At 43.4% G+C, this 22,099-nt stretch overlaps 1 protein-coding gene across 1 annotated transcript in view; it reads right to left on the bottom strand.

The window, feature by feature from the left end:
* PCYT1B (phosphate cytidylyltransferase 1B, choline) overlaps positions 1–16,364 on the bottom strand; it is a 114,438-nt gene extending 98,074 nt beyond the window's left edge. The window contains exon 1 of the mRNA XM_037512591.2: positions 15,936–16,364. Within this exon, the coding sequence (XP_037368488.1) occupies positions 15,936–16,007 (72 nt within the window). The 5' untranslated portion in view covers positions 16,008–16,364. The remainder of the gene's footprint in view (positions 1–15,935) is intronic.
* Between the last annotated feature and the right edge of the window lie 5,735 nt (positions 16,365–22,099).

Raw genomic sequence — 22,099 nt, 5'->3', positions numbered from 1 at the left:
AGTGCATGTATAAAACAAACAAACAAACAAACAAATAAATAAAGCATGCCTCTATAAAAAAAAAAGAATATAAAAATAAATAAATCTTTAAAAAATTTTTTTAAAAATTCTTAGCATGGATTTTCTTCTTTCCAGCTTCTATAATAACCAAAAGAACTGACTTTCATTCATTTGACCAATATTTATTAAATCTAAGCACAGTTTTAAGATATGCTGTAGGCAATTGCACACACAACACGACAAACCTACTGCATGAATGAAATTGCCACTACACAGAATGTCATCTTACCTCTTAAATTTAAAAGACATAAATATTCAACATAAGTCAGAGAGCTGAGCAGTATGGAACTCCAGGGCTTACCACGCAGACACCAGGCCATAATAGTTGTGCTTGAGTTTGGGAAGGTATTAAAAAAGATGTTGTTGTTATCAAAATGAGATTATTTCTCCAAATGCTGAAGATAAAATCAGTTGCAAATATGATATATTATTTTGCTATACAAAGCAGGTATGATGGCAGCTCTTTTTGCATAAATTAAAGTTGCCCTTAGCTGGAATAAATCATTCTTATTGACATTAGCAGCTGTGTAGTCAGTAAAGAATTATTGTTGCCATTTGTTGGTGGTATTTATAAACACTTTTATTTTCTAAGTGCTTTACAATCACTTATTGTCTAATTAATATCTAATCATCTGTTTACAAGTAATAATCACACATGTAGTGCAGTTTAATCAAAACTCCAAATGCAGTCACCATCATACTCAAGAATGTTGTGTAAATTTTGGTCCTACTTGATGGGATTTGGGTCCAGCATACGGCTGAAACAGAAAATACAACAGAAAAAAAAAATGAACAGAGCTTCCTCACTTGGATTTGAGTATAATTTGGAATCACGACCTTTTTTTAAATAAGGTTTTATTTATTTATGCATACCGGAAGTGGGGAGGGTAAGAGGATTCAATGGAGACAAAGTGGGGAGCAGAACAGGCAGACTGACTAAAATACACTGCAGAGGGGAGCAGCAGGCAAGACAGGAGAGGTCCTCTGTGCCATGTGGGTTAGCTCGGTGCTACAGTGGCTGCTGATAGCCTCCTAATGCTGAGACTTAACCCCTGCGCCACCAGGGAAGCAATGGATCCACAACATTTGATTACCAAATTTGTTATCTGAATGGCAGTGGATGAATAAGAATATAGGTAATTTTCAAAACTTAATGGCTCAATTACACACACACACGCGCGCACACACACACACGTACACAATTTTCATTTACTTAAGCCACAAAATTGGATGATGATTTGTAATAAATGTTCAAGGCCAGATACACACTTGATATTGTAATTGCTAGTCAAAATCACCATCTCAGCGATTTTCATGAAAAAGAGCAAATGCAGCAAAGGAGGTTCAGGGACCAGCAAAGTTAATAATCTGACGAGGTTCAAGTCTAGACTAAGCCCTGGCTGGTGCGAACACCTGCCAGTCTTAATTATCCAACATAGGTGGATGTACTGCTGTCTCCCCTTGCTCTCCTCAAGTGTTATTGTCTAAGCGACTATGGAACTACAAAAGGATTTTTAAAACAGGAAAATAGGTCCTCCCTGGTGGCGCAGCGATTGAGCGCTGGGCTGTGAAGCTGCTCGCAGCCTCTGCAGCACCGGTTCGATCCCAGCTGGCCGGCCAGCGAGGGTCCCACATGGCGCGCAGACCTCTCCTGCTGCGCCTGCTGCTCCCCTCAGCAGTGTACTTCGTCAATCTGCCTCTTCTGCTCCCTGCTCTGTCTCTGGTGAATTCTCTCACCCTCCCGTGCTTCTGACTGTACCCAGTGCTTGCCTAAATAAATAAATAAATCTTAAAAAAAAAACCCAAAACAGGTAAATATTGGGCCTCCCTAGTGGCGCAAGGGGTTAAGCACAGCACTGTGAAGCTATCCATGGCTATAGCAGCACCGCCAGGGAGCTGACCCACATACAGCAGACCTCTCCTGTCTCCCCCATTGCTCCCCTCAGCAGTGTATTTCATTAGATCTGCCTGTTCTGCTCCCCACTCTGTCTCTAATGAATTCTCTCTCACACACACAGACACACACCTCTGGCCTACACCCCAGTTCTTGTATGCAAAACTAAATGAAATAAATCTTAAAAAAAAAAAGAATCACTTGTGGAGCTTTCAAAACCATGGAGGCCTGGTTCCCACGTGGTAGAGATTCTGGTCTAACTGGCCTGGGGCACAGCATCAGGACTTTTAAAAATACAGAACCAAAAAAACTTCAGAACCACTATGGTGAAGTGTAGTTGATGAGAGAGTTTAAGAGTTCTGACCCCCAAATTATTAGTCTCCTTTTTCCCAAGAATCTCCATTTTGTTTGCATCAAGAGAAAAAAAATCCTATTAGCACCTGAGTTCCAAGAAACTAGGTACGTAAAAATCTTCCTCTGTCCAATAGCAATCATTTTAAACACCTAGTCTCTGTGAGTGCCAAGTGAGGGGCACTCTGTGCAATGGCTCACTAATGGTGCTTGAGAGTAACTGCACAGTCAGTGATCTTGCACAGAAGCCCATACTTGCTACAAGAAGACATTCTCTTGAGCAAGCAAGCATGGGATAAACACAGCTTCAAAGAAAAAATCACACTTCATTTCTGCAAAATCCTCTGGATAACCTCGCCTCACCATTCAAGCATAGGAGCTCAAAAGAAACAAAACCATTAGCATTAAACCATGACAGTCCCAACACATGTAACACTACCATTGTTCAAGACATTTTTGGAATAAATGTTTTTTGAAATTTTTTATCATCACAACTTAGAAGGCCACTTGTGAAAATCAGTTATTATATAATCAAATCAGAATTTCTGGATCCAAAGAAGTATTAGACATCATTCACCTGTGAAACTACCAATTGAGTTTTTAGTGGTTTCAAAAATACCAGAAATTACCCTCTCAGATGACTGTGTATTCTGATGATATCCAATTAGTGCAGAGGCCTACTCTGGCAAGAAATTTTTTTAAAGATTTGTTTATTTATGAATACAAGAACTGGGCAACAGGCCAGAGGTGTGCAGGGTAAGAGGATTCATCAGAGACAGAGTGGGGAGCAGAGCAGGCAGATTGACTGAAATACACTGCTGAGGGGAGCAGCGGGCAAGACAGGAGAGGTCTGCGGTGCCATGTGAGTAGCTCCCTAGCTAGGGCTCAAACTCGTGCTGCAGTGGCTGCGGATAGCTTCATAGGTTGCGTCGTACTTAACCCCTTGTGCCACCAGGGAGGACCTGGCAAGAAGTTTTTGAGGGGGTAGAAATTTATTTGATATTGTGTTTACAATTATCATGAAATTTATCATTCATCATAAAACTATTTTAGAAACATATACTGTTGGGGGGGGGATGGATAAGGTTCTAGGTCTGTGGTTCTCACCCGGGAATTTTGCCCTCCCAGGCACATTTAGCAATGGCTGGTGACATTTTTCGTTGTCACATCTTGGGGGGTGGTGCTCAGGCATTTAGTGGGGAGAGGTTTATGGATGCTGCTGAGTGTCCCACCATGCCGAGGAACAGTGCTCCACTGTGGGGAAAGGCCCTGCCCTGGTACCCTCATTGCCCTGAATGTGACCACTTCAATCACACCAAGCAAAATTTGAATCACAGCCCATCTGAGTGTTGACAGAATACCCGAGGTCTTCCGAAGGTCAGGGTTGGGAGGACTGTCAGGAGCTGTGCCAAGACCATCTCCCACTCTCCTTCCTATCTTCTGGAGTGATTGTTGTGAAGCAGCTTCTAGCCCCCTCCTGCATTCTGTTGAGGTAGGGGATTTCCTGCCCGGCCTCCTTCAGCCCATAGAGCTGCAGAACAGAAAGCCAGTGAGTGGCCATCTGCTCCGGTCTCCTCAGCAACCACCGAGTCAAGGTCACTGTGACTCTCTTTCCGTGGGAGTTGAGGTCATGCTGCCTGCTTTGCTTCCCTGTTGCCCTTTTTCATTGTTGGATGAGGACTCCACGAAGCTGGCAACCTTGGCTACATTTCTTTCACTGAGTTATGTCGTGAACCAAATCCAAAAGTGACTCAGTGTGCTTTCACCAGAGAAAACTGTCAGACCTTGACTTTCATTTTGTCTTGTGCGTGTACTAGACACATATAACAAACAGTTATTCAGCTCCAAATGTCAAAAATGCTGAGGTTAAGGTGTTCTAGATGAAACAAGATTGATCATGAGTTGATTGTTGCTGCAGGTAATCCAGAGAGCAGGAACGGCACCCATGGGAAGATTCGGTTGTGTCTGATTTTGCATGTTTGAAACTCTCCATAGTAAAAGTTGTATTTTTTTTAAGATTTATTTATTTATGCATACAAGAGCTGGGGCACAGGCCAGAGGTATGGGGGGTGAGAGGATCCACCGGAGACAGTGGAGAACAGAACAGGCGGATCGACCTAAGTACACTGCTGAGGGGAGCAGTGGGAGAGTCAGGAGAGGTCTGCTGTGCCATGTGGGTTGCTCCCTGGCGGGCCGGGGATCGAACTCATGCTGCAAAGGCTGTGGACAGCTTCACAGACTGTTTCTTAACCCCTTGCCCCACCAGGGAGGCCCAGTAAAAGTTGTATTTTTTAAAAAGATAAAAAATCGGTCACCTTGCTTTTTTTTTTTTCCCCTAAGATTTATTTATTTATTTATACAAGCACTGGGTATAGTCAGAAGTGCAGGAAGGTGAGAGAATTCACCAGAGCCAGAGCAGAACAGGCAGACTGACGAAATACACTGCTGAGGGGAGCAGCGGGCGGCAGGAGAGGTCTGCACACCATGTGGGACCCTCGCCAGTGGCAGGGGATCGAACCGGTGCTGCCGGGGAGGTCCTCACCTTGCTTTATGAGATACCCAGAACTTTAAGGGCAACTACTGAGGTAATATGCCTAAATGCATAAGCTTTGCAACCATACTTGTAGCTCTGCTACTAAATGACCAACTGGGGCCTCCCCAGTGGCGCAGCGGTTGAGCGCTGGGTTGAGAAGCTGCCCGCGGCCTCTGCAGTGCCAGTTGGATCCCTGGCTGCTCCCCGGCCACCGGGGGAGGGTCCCACATGGCGCGCAGACCTCTCCTGCCGCCCGCTGCTCCCCTCAGCAGTGTCCTTCGGTCCTTCTGCCTGCTCTGCTCCCCACTCTGGCTCTGGTGAATTCTCTCTCCCTCCCGCGCTTCTGACTGTACCCAGTGCATGTATAAACAAAACAAACAAACAAATAAATAATAAATAAATTTTAAAAAGCCTCTAAAAAATTAAAAAAAAATGACCAATTGTGTTTTTGAGCAAATTACTTTAACCTCTTTAAGCCACAATTTCCTTACCAATCAAATAAGGCTAATAATGTCTCTGAGTGTTTTGTAGGGATTAAATATAGGTAAGTTGTTTAACTGAGTTAGCGGTCAAAAAATACCTTTAAAAAATACCTTTTTTGGACCTTCTTCCTTTATTTTTTTGTCTGTTTCTTCCTAACACAGAAATGCAAACAGCCCTTCTTGTTATCTGGACAAATTATTTTGAGCCAGTTCATTTCTTTTCCCTGGAAAACGCAGATGGCCCTGGTATGAAATGTTTGGTTTTAAAACAGCGAAACCTGGGCCTCCCTGGTGGCTCAGCAGCTAAAGTCTCAGCACTGTCAAGCTATCGCCAGCCACTGGGGCATGAGTTGGAATCCCCGGCCAGGGAACTAACCCACATGGAACAGCAGACCTCTCCTGTCTCGCCCACTGCTCCCCTCAGCAGTGTATTTCAGTCAGTCTGCCTGTTCTGTTCCCCACTGTATCTCTGGTGAATCCTCTCACCAACTGCACCTATAGCTTACACCCCAGTTCTTGTATGAACAAATAAATAAATTAATTAAATAAATCTAAAAAAAAAAATAAAACGGCGAATCCTGGAGGGAGGGGGGATGGGAAGCGAGGAGACAGGTACATGGTTAATGCAGTGGTTCCCAGGGAGGGTGCTTTTGCTGCACAGGGGGCATTTAACAATGTCTGGAGACATTTTTGTTGGGGGGTGGCAAGTGTGTCACTGGCATCTACTGGTTAGTGGTCTAGGATGATGCTTAACATCCTACTACTATAAGCACAGGTCTGCTCCCTAAAACAAAGAATTGCTTGCCACAAGATATCAGCAGCGCCATGGTTGCAGAACCCCGGGCTAACGTGACCAAAACTCCTTGATGAAGCTTTTCTTGGATAATTAATTTTGCCTTTCTTTGTTCTTCTTACCCAACACATACAGGTTATTAAAGGCATGCTCAGGAGAAATCATTCAAAATGTGATTACTCTAGCTCTGCAGCTTTAATTTGTTATTCATTTTTTATGAGAAAAAAATCTGAGTAGTGTTCTGATTTTATTGCCTTTGAGTTTCAAATACCAAACTCGAAGCATGCACTGATTACCTTCTTAATTAATAGACTGTGAAGGCAGGGCATCGCTTTATTAGCTAGTGGGAAGGATGTGCCATCTCCCGGCAGCTCGGTAGTCTTCATTCCCGACTGTTATGCCAGTGGGGCCTGGGGGGTTGGGATGAAGGGAATTCCGATACTGCTCCCCAAACAGATATATATCTTTCTCTTATTCAAATAGCTGATCTCAGTTTAGATGACACCTGTCTACGATGCTGTAATTAAATAGAAAGCATTATGAGTAATATGCCCCCACCCCCTTTCTAGTCAGGATACTTGAGGTCAAGGCCACAGCGCCTTAGGCACTGAAAGGAAAAGTTAGGTAAAGCAAGGTAATTGTGTATTCAATTGGCAAAAAATAGTAAATCCATTTCTGTGAGATGTGTCTTTTGGGGGAGCAGTGGGGTGGAGGATATTATGACAAGGTAAAAAGGGGGAAATCCACACAGGCTATGATGTGGTTCCTATTTCTCTCCCTCACCCTACCCTATTCCATCTATGAAATCTACCCTGCCCCACAGCCCAAGAAAGGGGACACCTGATTAAGAGGCCACACCATGGTCTGTCAGATCCTGACATTCCCTCTTTCAGGAATTAGGACCACAAAATAGAGACTGAGTGGGTCAGGCACTGATCTGTGGGCAGAACATTAAAGATGTCCCCAAATGACCCCATTGTAGACTTCTCAAGATGCTCTAGTTCCTGTCCATGCTGAGGTCTGCTTTTTGGCTGTGGGTTCCATCAGTCCTTTGCATTCTGCCTTACTGAAAAAACTAGCTCAAGTGGATACTATTCCTTGAAACCCAAAAATCTATATCTGAGACAGATGAGTACATAGCCTCACCAACAGATGAGACTAAGGCAAGGAATGAAGCTGAGAGCTGTTAACAGGGAAAGACCACTTAACAGCCATTTGCACTTCACACGTGGAAGGATCAAGAGAGGACACTGGCTCACAGGGACCAGCAGACAGTAAAGTGGCTCTAGATGCACCACACTTTTGATATTTTCATGTCACCTTACAATTACTTTTGTGTTATTATATTGAATTGTTTATCTCAGAATGTTACCTGATTCTCATTTGTAACCTTAATGTTTTTTCTCATATTGTTAAATGACTAACCAAGCAAGCTTGGGAAGATCAGTTCACACCTCCAAGGTCCATGCACTTTCCTTACATCAAGCTCAAGTCACTCAGGCCAGCTTCTGTCTCTACGACGCCACTAAAATGGAATTATCTGTCCATGTAAGTGTTTCTTAGCTGCACAGGAGGGACTCTTATAGCAGTGGTTCTTCACTAGGGGAGATTTTTTCCCCCTAAGCGTAATTTTGCAGTGTCTTGACACAGTTCGATTGTCACAACTTGAGGGAGGGGTTGCTGCTGTCGTCTGGTGAATAGAGACAAGGGATGCTGCTAAACATTCTGCAATGCACAGGACAGCCCCCCTCCCCCATAATGAAGAATTATCTGGCCCAAAATGTCAATAACGATATCATTGAGAAACTCTGTTTTAGGGAAACATGAGTCAAGACAAACAATTCAAAATGGGAAAAAGATTTGAACAGGAATTTCTCCAAAGAAGATATATAAATGATCAAAAACCATGAAAAATTCTCAACATCATTAGCTTTTAGGGAAATGCAAATCAAGCCCACAGTGAGATACCGTGTCATAATACTACAATGGCTATATTAAAAAAAATTACAACATACATTGGCAAGGGTATGGAGAAATTGGGACCCTCATACATTGCTGGTTGGAATGTAAAATGTTTGGCCTCTTTGGAAAACAATTTGGCAGTTTCTCAAAAAGTTAAAAATAGAATTACCAGGAGACCTAGCAATTCTATTCCTAGGTATACACTCAGGGGAAAATATAAAACACATGTCATGAATGTCATAGCAGCATTGTTCACAACAACCAAGAACAGAAAACAACCCAAATGTCCACAGACTGATGAATGGAGAAACAAATTGTGGCATTTCCATGCGATGAAATATTATGTAGCCATACAAAGGAATGAAATACTACTATATGCAGCAACATGAATGAGAGTTGACAAAACATTATGCTAAGTAAAAGAAGTCAGACACAAAAGTCCACATAGTGTATGATTCCTTTTATGTGGAATGTCCAGGACAGACAAATCCATATGACTGAAAGTAGATTAGTGGTTACCTGGTACTGGGATAGAGTCCAGGAAGACTTGGGATGGAGAGTCTCATAAATAGTGATCACACATCATCTGTGTTATTATTAATAATAATGTCAATCAATTTAGAGGCTACATCAAGCTGAAGTTGGTCCACCCAACATTGATCCATTCCTCAAAGGCTGGATTGAAATTCACTCATTTTCCTGGATCACTTAGAGATGACCTTAGATGGACAAACTCATGACTTTCTCTGAGCAAGGAGGATATAGAAAAGCAAATTAAACCCCCTCCACTCATTCAACAAACACTTACTAAACATCTACAGTACGTCAGGAACAATGCACCTAAGATGAATCTGAGAGACTCCATTCTCAAAGAACATATAGAGCAAAAATAAATATACAACAAACTCTTAATGATTGAAATGTGATGGAACCTTAAAAAATTTTAATTATATAAGGGACCAGGAAAATGAATAACTATAAGAAAGTGAAAATCAAAATCAACAAAAAACTATGAACCAGAGACACTTTTTGGGGGTGGGGGGCGGGAGGGGAGGGATTGGGGTCAAATGGGGGGTTGCAATTGTATGGGGAATATAAAAATAAAATTTATTATTTAAAAAAAATGCAAAAAAATTTTAATTATACTTTGCTTTCCAAAAAAATATCAATTAAATTCTTCTGTACTTTGTGCCTTGAACTATAAAGACAGACTTGAAATAAGAATTATTTTTCTTTTTCTCCTGGGCAATTCCCTCCAGTTTTTAACCTCTTTTTCTTTTATATATGTGTGTGAGAAAGAGGGGGGGGGTTGTCCTCCCTGGTGGCACAGCGGTTGAGCGCTGGGTTGCGAAGCTGCCCACAGCCTCTGTGGTGCCGGTTCAATCCCCAGCTGCTCCCCGACCACGGATGAGGGTCCCGCCTGGTGCGCAGACCTCTCCTGCCGCCCGCTGCTCCCCTCAGCAGTGCACCTTGGTCCTTCTGCCTGCCCTGCTCCCCGCTCTGGCTCTGGTGAATTCTCTCACCCTCCCATGCTTCTGACTGTACCCAGTGCTTGTATAAATAAATAAACAAATCTTTAAAAAAAAAAAAAAAGAGAGGTAGGGGGGATTTGTAGTTCATGGAAAAGCAAAAAGAACTTTAAAATGCTCTAATGCCTGAGGTGTGATCGAAATAAAGAGTATTTTCACATTATGAGGATTCATTTTGAGACTGGGACAAGATTAATGCTATGCCTGTACGTGTATATACTTTACTCCACAGTATTTGAGAACTGACTCCAAGTCCCTGAGAATAAAGGACAAAGATAAAAGAAGCCAATATGATTCCTTTTCTTCTCACAATTCCTAGCACTGGAAGACCAAAACCAAAAAAAAAAAAAAGCAATTTTTAGCAGACACTCCTTAGTAGGAAATAATATGGTTAACCTAGTTCTTTCTAGTTACCCTTCTGTTATTTCTTTTCTTTTCTTTTCTTTTTTTTTTTTTAAGATTTAAACATCCATGCATACAAGAACTGGGCTGTAAGCGGGGGTGGGAGGATTTGAATGGATTCACCAGAGAGAATGGGGAGTAGAACAGGCAGAATGACTGAAATACACTGCTGAGGGGAGCAGTGGGTGAGACAGGAGAGGTCTGCTGCACCATGTGGGGTTGCTCCCTGGCCAGCAGGGAATCAAACTTGTGCTGTAGTGGCTGGCGACAGCTCGACAATGCTGTCCTCACCCCCTGTGCCACCAGGGAGGCCCCCCTTTTGCTATTTCTAAACTCAATGTAAAATCACCTTGTACTACTGATTTACCTTCCACTCTTTTTTTTTTTCTAAAGATTTATTTTATTTATTTTTATACAAGAACTGGGGTACAGGCCAGATGTGCGGGAGGGTGAGAGGATTCACCTGAGACAGAGTAGGGAACAGAACAGGCTTACTGACTGAAATATACTCCTGAGGAGAGCAGCGGGCAAGACAGGAGAGGTCTGCTGCGCCATGTGGGTATCCCCGCGGCCGGGGAGGGGGGGATGGAACTAGCCCTGCAAAGGCTGTGGAACAGTTTCACAGTGCTGTGCTCAAATGCCTGCACCACCAGGGAGGCCCACCTTCCACTCTTTACACATAGTTTTGTATGCTAATTAAGTCATTTCCATGAGCCAGTGATGATTCTAGCTTGTGGCAGTCTAGGCTTGCCTGACAGGACCACAGTGGGTGGAATTGTACTAGAGGCTAGGAAAAGATGAATGCCCTCCCTGACCCAAAGTCACCTATACCTGGGATGGAGTGCTCCACCTGTCAATTTTGCAGATGACAACCCCCAGCAGAGCAGCCTATGGCAGTGATCATACCTTTGCTAATTGGGTCAAGAGGACATGTGACCCTTGCATCAGTCTGCCATACAGTTTCAAGAAGAAGGTAAAGACTGTTGAGTTAGCTGAAGGCTGGGCAAATACATGCCTATTAAGATCATGTGCAGGAATTACAGAGAGATACGTGGAAAGAAGGCTAATTCTGTTTTGGAACAAAAAATAAAAACATAATATCTACTTTCCCGATAAGTGGCTTTAAACCATTCTCAGATACCTACACTTCATAAATCTGGAGGGTTTCAAATGGCCTAATTCCTTCCAAATAAAGACTAAATATTCAACACACACTTATATTGTTCCTATTCAATTTTCATTCTTTGTTTAGAACCTACAGTTTAGAAACAAAGAAGACAAGGATGTAACAAATCCCATTTTTTGAAGTTTATTCCTAAATTGAGGAACTGACTTTTGTTTTTGCTGAAATGGCATTTGTGTTAGGTGTGTCCATTCCAAACAAGCTGTAAGAAATCACCTCTGCTAAGGATTTAGAAATGCAAGTGCTATTCTTTTCTAAATAACTCAAAATTCTATTCTATCCTATTACCTAGAACCAGCACAGTAGCTGGCAAAAATGTATCCAACATAGTATTTGAAGACTGACTGACATAATGAATGACTGGTCTAGGGAAGGCAGCTCTCCTTTCTGCAGGAACTGGTAGATTTATTAGTTTCCAAATCTTCAGGTTAGATCACATTCCTTATACCCATGATCTCACCTGGACTCTGGTAAATCATCTTTTTATCACAAACAGAAAGCCCTTAACTCATCAAGAAGACTTTGCAGCAAGACTAGTAAAGGGAAAAGAAGAAACAGGGTCTCCCTGGTGGTGCAAGGGTTTAAGCACAGCACTGTGAAGCTATCCACAGCCTCTGCAGCATGAGTTTGATCCCAGTCCACCAGGGAGCTACCCACATGGCGCAGCAGACCTTTCCTGTCTTGCCCACTGCTCTCCTCAGCAGTGTATTTCAGTCAGTCTGCCTGTTCTGCCCCCACTCTCTGGTGAATCCTCTCACTGTACCCCACCCCGTACCTCTGGCCTGTACCCTAGTTCCTGTATGAGTAAATAAATCTAAGAAGAAGAAGAAGAGGAAGAGGAAGAGGAAGAGGAAGAGAAGAGGAAGAGGAAGAGGAAGAAGAAGAAGAAGAAAGAATAAGAAGAAAGAAGAAGAAGAAAGAAGAAGAAGAAGAAGAAGAAGAGGAAGAAACAGGATCAACATTCCATTTGATCCCTGCATTCTCTGTAGAAAATCAGGGTTTATGTCAGTAAGTGGAATGTTGAAAGCACTGTCTCTGTCAGTCAATCAACAGATAATTACTCAACACTCACTATGTGCAGGCTCTACAAAAGGGTAAAGAGAGCCCTCCTCCCAGGGGAATCCTGGCATCTAGTGGAAGAAGCATGGGCTTTGGAGTTACATCTTGACCTAGCCAAAATTTCACTGTGAAGGTATTTTATGCTATCAATTTGTTTGATGATTCACAGAAAGAGAGGAAGTTTTTGAAATAGAAGGGTAATTAGAAAGAACTAGGCTAACCATATTATTTCATACCAGGGTACCTCAGAGGATTCCTGTTTTAATGAATAAATAAAAATGATGTGCAATTATCATATCAATTGCTTGCATCTAAGTGAGTACTTCTGGAGTTATTTGATGGTGCTTAAAAATCTTTGGTCTCTGAAGTGTGTTTAATGTCTCCTTACCTCTTATCTATATTATTAATTTGCAGATCAAAGTTAACTTGGTGTTATCAAATGAGGAAACTTCAAATGAATGAGATTTTACTGTAAAATTTTAAATTCATATTACTTGTAACAGAACAGCAATACATTTTGAGGACATGTGTCAACATATCTAGAAGAGCCATCCACTAGAGCTCTCTGTAATGATGGAATATTCTGTAGCTGTGCTGTCCAGAGCAAGTAGCTGCCAGCCACATCTGGCTATTGAGCACTTGAAATGTGGTTAGTGTGACTGAGGAACTGAATTTTAATTTGTATTGAATTTTGATGAGTTAAAACTTAAATCTAAACTTAAATCCATGTGTGAGGAGGTGGGTCAGTTGGGTAAAAGGGGTCAATTGTATGGTGAAGGATAGAATTGGTTTTAGTGGTGAATGTAAAGTCATATCTACAGATGTTGATTTATAATGAGGTACTCTTGAAACTTACATAATATTACAATGCAATGTTACTTCAGTAAAACACTATAAAAATAAATAAATATGCAGTCTTACATGGTTAGTGTCTACCTTATTTGGCAGTGTAGGTTTAAAGAAAAAGTGAGGGCCTCTCTGGTGGTTCAAGGGGTTAAGATGCAACCTATGAAGCTATCGGCAGCCACTGCAGCAGGAGTTTGATCCCCAGCCAGGGAGCTACTCACATGGTGCAGCAGACCTCTCCTGACTCGCCCGCTGCTCTCCTCAGCGGTGTATTTCAGTCCTTCTGCCTGTTCTGCTCCCCACTCTGTTTCTGGTGAATCCTCTTACCCCCCACATCTCTGGCCCAAACCCCAGTTTTTGTATGCATAAACAAGTAAATCTTAAAAAAATATAAAAGAAAAAGTGAAATTGGATTCTAAGAAACTGAATACTGGCCCTATCCTTACTACCATGAACAATTTATTTAATCTCTGTGAGCTTCAATTTTCTCACTTTAAAGTGAGGATATAAATAGTATATACCTCACAGGATTTGGGATAAGAGAAGTAGAGATAATGTTCAGGCATTCTCCTATTTCCAAAAAAGTACCAATCAAATATTAAAGACTAAAATGTGGAGAATGAATAACCCATTCTCGTTTAAAGGGAGTTTCCATTCCTAGAGAGTTCAAAATATGATTAAATTTGTAAATCTCCTCACTGTTCGGTCACGGTACTTCGTGACAATGAAGCAGAGAAATCACATCATTGCTAGGAAGCTTTCTCTGGTCTTAATAACTTCACAAACCCTTGAGTCCTTCTTACCCATTTGGTCCCATGCCTAAGCTTTTATCCTCCAGCACTCAGTTGGGTTAACAAGGCTCCACTAAAATGGATATTCCCCCCCTCCAAAGCCCACAAGTTTGTCTCTCTTCTGTGATCATTGCATTGCAAAGAATTCAATAATGAGTATTCTGATCAGCATTTTGTGACTTTTATACCAGGACAATTCTCATTTTATAGAATAATGAACAATGTGTTCAAACATTTCTCTAATATCCTCAGGCTCCCATGACATCATTCTTTGACTAGAACTACCTCCATTTCCTTATACTGATTGGACTTTTTTTAGAAAGAGAATTTGTTCCAATCCTAATTCCATCCAGTCAGTTGAGGGGATAAAAAAAAATTAGCTGTGATTTTTCTTTTGTTTGAACTCAAAAATTATTAATAAATGAAGGGATTTTTTTAAGGAAATAAAGAAAAAGGAAAGTGGTGAATTTTACAGTGTAATTTTGGCACGAACTGTGGCTTTAAAGCCACATAATATAGGGCCTCCCTGGTGGCGCAAGGGGTTAAGACACAAACTATAAAGCTATCAGTAGCCACTGCAGCACGAGTTCGATCCCCAGCCAGGGAGCTACCCACATGGCTCAGCAGACCTCTCCTGACTCACCCGCTGCTCCCCTCAGCAGTGTGTTTCAGTCAATCTGCCTGTTCTGTTCCCCACACTGTCTCTAGTGAATCCTCTCACCACCCACACCTCTGGCCTGTACCCCAGTTCTTGTATGCACAAATAAAATCTTTTTTTTAAAAAAGAAAAAATAGCAATTCATCTATCTAGATAGCATTATATAATTTTATTTTTTACAGATTTATTTACTTATGTGTACAAGAACTGGGGTACAGGCCAGATTTGTGGGGTGAGAGAGGATTTACCAGAGACAGTGGGGAACAGAACGGGCAGACTGAGTGAAATACACTGCTGAGGGGAGCAGCGGGGAGACAGGAGAGGTCTACTGCACCATGTGGGTCAGCTCCCGGGCCAGGGATCACTCATGCTGCAGTGGCTGTGGATAGCTTCATAGTGTTGCAACTTAACCCCTTATGCCAGCAGGGAAGCCCCCAATATATAATTCTAAAAATGTTTTCCATATGTTACATATTATTATTTACATAGCATTAATCAAGCCCCTACTATATAATAGATGATTTAAATACCAATGTGTCTAATCCTAACAACAATTCTTGAAATGTTATGATAGTGCTCATTTTACAATTGGAAAAAAATAGAGGCTACATGAGTCCCCAAAGTCACACTAAGATTAACCTCCCATCCCCATTAAAATGCGAGCTTCACAAGAACAGCATCTCTGGCATCTAGAATAGTACCTGGCATGTAGTAGATGCTAAATAACTATTTGGTGAAGAATTATCCAAGTAGACTGATTCCAAAGCCTCAGCCCTGTCCATGACATCACCCACTACTCTGCAAATGGTCTTTGGAAGCATCCAGAGAAAGAAGTACACCTCTTTATATCTATGAAGAGGTGAGAGCTGGGGAGAGTAATAAGCCTACAGCTCACAAGGGTCGCTGGGCCAGTACTAAAGTTCAAGGTTCCAGATTCCTAGAAGTATTTTCTTTTGGCTATTCTGCAGAGAGACTGTGAGGCAGAGACAAGTTGTGGTTCACTTCTTTCCCCCAGGAAAGTCCAGGGCACCTGGCTTGGAGTGAAACAGTTAAGACAGAATTACATCCACTACTGTTTGCCTGGAGACCAAAAGGCGACTTGATGCTGAAAGAAAGTTCCATCCCTAAACACATGGCTAGGCATTGGGGGGTTACCTTATTATTTACAACAACAGAATCTGATGTTTTGAGATAGCGCTAGTCTTATGGCAAAGTCTGATTTCTCTTTTTGAATATCCTAAGAGGAAAGGAGAATATTTTCGTCGTGAGTATGACTCTATTCATTAGCAGGGGTCCATTTTACACTCACAGATACACAGGACTTTACTATTCATATCTACTTCGATATTCCAAGGGGCAAAAAATCAAAAAGAAAGCGTCCACACACAGTACCTTGTGCCTGAATCTGGAAGTGCAATTGTCCCCGGTGTCTTCCTTCACGGTGCGTTCCTGGTGGCCTACCATGTCTGCTCCTGATCCACTTTCCTTCTTTTCTAGAGGCTTCTGTTCCCTTGGGAGTTATCTTCAGTCACGGGATGAAATTTTTTTCTCTCTGGACTTAGGGAGCACTTGACTAAAGGTTAAACTTGAAGATAGGCTCAGAGGAGGTAGTTGTACACCAGTGATCGAATAAGCAGACATTTAAGCTGGTGGGTGCTCTTTCTTTATCTACCACAAGCCTCCTCTTGTCTGTGCTGGGCCATTCGTTGTTCATTGACAATTGCTGTGCTCTGGCCTGGTGCTATGATGGCCTCTTGTGAAGGGACAGGCAGGTTGTGGTGAAGCTGCCCTCTGAACAAGGCCATTGTTACATCTCCCCTGTTCCTCGCTGGAGCTATGGCAACACATTCCGTTGGTGAATTAACTATGTCATTGTGTGCCAGCTCAACTGGTTATGCTCCTGGAATGACAAACATCTTTTTTTTTTTTTTTTTTTTCAAGATAAAAAGTGGTCAAGGCCTTCAAGTACTAATATCCAATTCTACACTTTCTTTAAATAGAATAAAGCTGGAGAAAAATAAGTCTCTCAAACGTACTTTGATTCTAATAAACATTTTATCTCTCTCAAAGAGCTCTTCCAAGTACCATTGATAACGAATTTATACATTTTATCAAAGCAGAATCTTCATTTGTGTTAAGGTTATTTCCCCAAAGATAGCAGTGCGTGTTAAAAGAACTTTTTAAAGAAGCATGTACTTCGGTTTTTCTAAGGGGGAAAAAAGGTTCTTTTGAAATCTGTCTGCATCAAAGTGCTATGGGAACTTGGTCTCTGCCTATGAACGGGGTTCCCTGCCTCAGCTGAGAGTGAGACCCACCTCCATCTAAGTCCACCGGAGCCTAGTGAAGATTCCCTGTGGCCCCAGCTAGCAGGAAGACTCTGAAGCACTTCCTCTCACACACTCCAATCTCCAGGATGCTCAAGCTTGCTCTGATTGGTGGGAGGATCTTTTTCAACCTTTCTGCTCATCCCTTTGCTCTCACTTTGTTGGTCCAGATGCTGTGCCAGCTGAGGGGGGTGGGGAGCCTGTCCATGAATCCAACCGAGGTCCTGTGGAGCGTGCAGTCACCTTTTCCAGCAGTCCTTGCAACTCTGGGTTAGAGTTGCTCCAAAGAGTAACTTGCCTGAGGGGGCCTCCCTGGTGGTGCAAGGGGTTAAGACACAACCTATGAGCTATCTGCAGTCACCGCAGCACAAGTTCCATCCCTGGCCGGCCAGGAAGCTACTCACATGGCAAGGCAGACCTCTCCTGTGTCGCCCGCTGCTCCCCTCAGCAGTGTATTTCAGCCAATCTGCCTCTTGTGTTCCCCACTCTGTCTCTGGTGAATCCTCTCACCCCCCACCACTCTGGCCTGTACCTCGGTTCTTGTATGCATAAATAAATAAATCTTTTAAAAAAAAGAAAAAAAGAGTAACTTGCCCAAGCTGTGGGAGGCAAGAATAAAGCAACCACAGTTACCTTCTGATGTTCGTCATGGTTGGGTGTGGTGACAGAGGCAGAGGTAACAGCAGGTCCCAGGTTGACCTCATTCTCCTTCACTTTGTTCAGAGCTTCTTCCCAGCTGCTCACCTTGTAGACTAATGGCATCGCTCGGTCCACCCACTGACATTTGTGTAGCCCCTCAGAGGTAGCATCAGCTTGTTGTCACTTCTGTCTGGGCTTTCTCCTCCACGTGGGCAGCTGGAGGTGCTGCCAGGTGGGTGGGTGTCTTCTTCCATCTTCCCCTTCTCCTTCCATCTTCCTTCTTCCCCTGTCTCCTTCCACAACAGGCCAGGTCTATTTCCTATAATACATCCCTTCCTCCACAGCTCAAAGTGGTTCTGCTTCCCTGGCTGAACTTGGACTGACACACTTGTTTTTCTAAATGATACTGGTATTAAGAGACAATCCTCAGCAGGGGAGTACTTTAGAGGGCAATAAGAAGAAAATCCATGGAACTTGAGTCTAGAAGCCACCGAGGAACCCAAGGAATTAGATGTTGTGTTTGTATCAGACCTCGCCCCACCCTATGGCCCTCACCCTGCTGTCTGCTTTCAAATCCAAGCCATTTTTGCATATACTTTTTCCTTCTTCTTTCTTATGACTGCCCCTCATTCTCATTCTTTTTTTTAAGATTTATTTGGTTTTTTTTTGTTGTTGTTGTTGTTTTTTTTTCTTTTTTCTTTTTAAAGAGGCATGTATTTTATTCATTCATTCATTTGTTTGTTTGTTTATACAAGCACTGGGTACAGTCAGAAGCACGGGAGGGTGAGAGAATTCACCAGAGCCAGAGCGGGGAGCAGAAGGACCGAAGTACACTGCTGAGGGGAGCAGCGGGCGGCAGGAGAGGTCTGCGGGCCATGTGGGACCCTCCTCTGGTGGCCGGGGAGCAGCCGGGGATCAAACCGGCGCCGCAGAGGCCGCTGGCAGCTTTGCAACCCAGCGCTCAACCACTGCACCACCAGGGAGGCCCTTTAAGATTTATTTGTTATTTTTATACAAGAACCGGGGTACAGGCCAGATGCGCAGGAGGGAGAGGATTCACCAGAGACAGAGCGGGGAACAGAACAGGCAGACTGATGAAATACACTGCTGAGGGGAGCAGCGGGCGGGACAGGAGAGGTCTTCCGCGCCATATGGGACCTTCACCCGCCAGGCGGGATAGAACTCGCTCTGCAGAGGCCGTGGACAGCTTCACAGCGCTGCGCTCAACTGCCTGCGCCACCAGGGAGGTCCCTCATTCTCATTCTTATCCCCCACAGAACATCTCCACAAAGAGGCTGGGAATGGTCATACAAGGTAAGCCACACTCCAGGGGTGGGTTCCAGGTAGGAAACTAAAAGAGGAAAAAAAAAACCAAGTCGTGGGCACATTATTTCTCTCAGAGCAATTCACCATTGAAACAATGGCCCAGCTCACGCAACACGGATTGACTCAGCTGTCAAGGAAGAATCACCCACCTCTATTTGCACTGGTAGTCTCTTCTCCGTAATGGAAAAATCACTCTTGTGTCATCAAGACCCAAGGGTTCACAAGAGAGACTTGTTTTGAAATTGCTTCTTGTTGTCATCTCTTAGAATAACAGTGCATTTGATTATATTTCCAAGCTTCTTGTCTCACATCCAAAAGAATCACTGCCAATCCAGTCTCTCAGTTAATTCCTGCTTAGAGTAGGTGATTATTTGTCATGAGCAGGAGAAAATTGAGAGGATAGATTTTGAATAATTTTGACTGTAAAGCAAATAGAAGAGACAGGGTTACCAACATGACTGTAGTCAAATGTAACATTGTGATGATGTGGTCATGAATGGACGGCATATGTGATGGGGGTCCCTAGATTTAGCCTCGCTCTGGAGCAATCTTTGCCATTTGGGTTTGTATAAGTACACTCTGTGACCTTTGCACAATGACAAGATCATTGTCATTAGAAAGTACCTGGTTCTAAGTGATATATTTACATATGGTATTTTCCTTTTTTTTTAAGATTTTATTTATTTATGCATACAAGAGCTGGGGTCTAGGCCAGAGGTGTGCAGGGTGGGGGGATCCACCAGAGACAGAGTGGGGAACAGAACAGGCAGACTGACTGAAGTACACTGCTGAGGGGAGCAGCGGGCGAGACAGGAGAGGTCTCCTGCGCCATGTGGGTATCTCCCTGGGCGGCCGGGGTTCAAAATCGTGCTGCAGAGGCTGCAGATTGCTTCATAGTGCTGTGTTCAACCCCTTGCACCACCAGGGAGGCCCTACATATGGTATTCTTACAGACCTAGCCAGGTCAATCAATTAAGCTGTGTATCCTTGGCTTGAGGAGGTGTCTATTATCTGAACATTTATTGGTGGATTTCTGGGATCTTCTGTACCTTTGAGAGTCTCATGAATGAAAATGGTCTCTGGAATCCTTATTAACAATTCCCTGTGGTTTACGAAAAGGGGCTTTCCGGAGCTCTGACACCAGTGGCTGTGGGTGGAGCCTAGATGCCTGCCCAGGCTCACTGAGCTGCAAATAGGTGAGCTGAAGATCTGAGCTACCCTGTATGGCACATTGTGTGAATTAGAAAATGGTGCTCCCAGGGGGCCTCCCTTGTGGTGCAAGGGGTTAAGCGTCAGCACTATGAAGCAATCTGCAGACTCTGCAGCACGATTTCGACCCCTGGCCGGCCAGGGAGCTGCCCACATGGCGCAGGAGACCTCTCCTGTGTCGCCCGCTGCTCCCCTCAGCAGTGTTTTTCAGTCAATCCACCTGTTCTGCTCCCAACTCTGTCTCTGGTGAATCCCCCCACCACCCCCACCGACCCCCACACCTCTGGCCTGGACCCCAGTTCTTGTATGCATAAATAAATAAATCTTTAAAAAAAAACAAGAAAATGTTGCTCCCTATGGTGGAGGACTTATAGTGCCTTGGTGGTGGGTGTGGTGTGGTAACACACCGGATCCTGCACCTCTAAGTCATATACAGTGCTGTAAACCAATGTTACTGCAATAAAATGAAAGAAAGGAAAGAGGGAGGGAAGGAAGGAAGGGAGGGAGTGAGGGAGGGAAAAATGGGGCCCACTCTGGACTGATGCAAGACCGCTTTGTGAGCAGAGGGAGGACTGCATTTTAGCCCCCATTTTCCCACTCTTTGGGGAGTCTTTGCAGTCCTTGAACCTCAGCGAAAGAGGAGTTGTTGGGAAAGCAAAACATATCAGTCCCATCACAGGAATTAAACACTTGGATTGGGGGGCAAGGATCTCAGTGGTCCAGGAAGTATTCTTTTTTTTTTAAAGATTTATTTATGCATACAAAAATTGGGGTACAGGCCAGAGATGCGGGGGGGGGGGTTTGAAAGGATTCACCAGAGGCAGAGTGGGGAACAGAACAGGCAGATTGACTGAAATACACTGCTGAGGGGAGCAGCGGGCGAGACAGGAGAGGTCTGCCGCGCCATGTGGGCAGCTCCCTGGCAGGGGATTGAACTCGTGCTGCAGAGGCTGCGGATAGCTTCATAGATTGTGTCTTAACTCCTTGTGCCACCAGGGAGGCCCCCAGGAGGTATTCTAAACAAGGAGGCTTGGCTAGTCAAGGATGCCTCAGTTCCGGAGTTGGTAAAGCTAAGCTCCTTTTTCACAAACTCCCCAGAGGTAGTCTGTTTGCCTTCGTAGACCTCACTGTTGGACATGGGGTACCCTGGATTATGGCTTTGTGTCTCATGTTCAAGACAGCCCTGCTTTGGCTCTCCTCCTCCAAGGAGTCCACGGAAACAGGCTGCACACCTAGAGACCCTCACCTCCCCCCCTTCTAGAATACTCTGGAATTCCCTGCCCAAATGTCCTCAACCTACTTCCAGGGTTGGCTTCCCTCTCTCCTTCCCTCCCTTTGTCCTTCCTTCCTTTCCTTCTTTTTTTCTTGTCACACTGGTTTACAACATTGTATATGATTTATATGTATTCTTTCACCAACCCCAAAAATGTTAGTAGCAGGTTCAACTAGAGGTAATCTAAATCACTGTAGAAATTAATGAATTAATTAGCATTTTCTGGTTATTTTAATTACAGTTAATTATAGGTAGTTTGTCATCAAAGGTCCAATTATCTCTGAATGTATGAACAATATGATTTTCTCAATTTGAGTGGCTGAGGGCTAGATTCTGGACTGAGGTGAAATAATTTCCTCTACCTCTAGCAGAGCTCTTGGTTTGTACTAGTTGCTTTGAAAATGTTTATTAAATAAATGAATCCTTGAAGCGTTTTGTAACTGCCCTTCATCATTTGTTGTGTGTACACTGAATAACTGAGATCAAAAACTCCCAATGTATGAGTTCACCCAAAGTTGTTTTGGAGATCTTAGTCCTGAAATTAAACCAGGGAATAGATGAACAGATGGTAGCCTCTTTGGCTCCAGAGGTAAGGGACTACCTGTGACCCTCTGTATATTTGCTTTTCTGATCCCCTGGAATTAGCTAGCAACCGTTCTGAAGAAGGAATACAAAGTGTGGACTTTGCATTTCTGAAGTATGGATTGAAAACATAGTCCATCAACCTTATGTCAAGATACGTTGAAGTTCACCTACAGAATGTAGGTATTTTGTATATCACTATT

This window comes from Talpa occidentalis, unplaced genomic scaffold (assembly GCF_014898055.3).
Source record: "Talpa occidentalis isolate TD23 unplaced genomic scaffold, MPIMG_talOcc4v2.1 talOcc4.15, whole genome shotgun sequence".
Classification (NCBI taxonomy): Eukaryota; Metazoa; Chordata; class Mammalia; order Eulipotyphla; family Talpidae; genus Talpa; species Talpa occidentalis.
The sequence above is the reverse complement of the archived record's forward strand: the minus strand, read 5'-3'. Positions and strand labels throughout refer to the sequence as shown.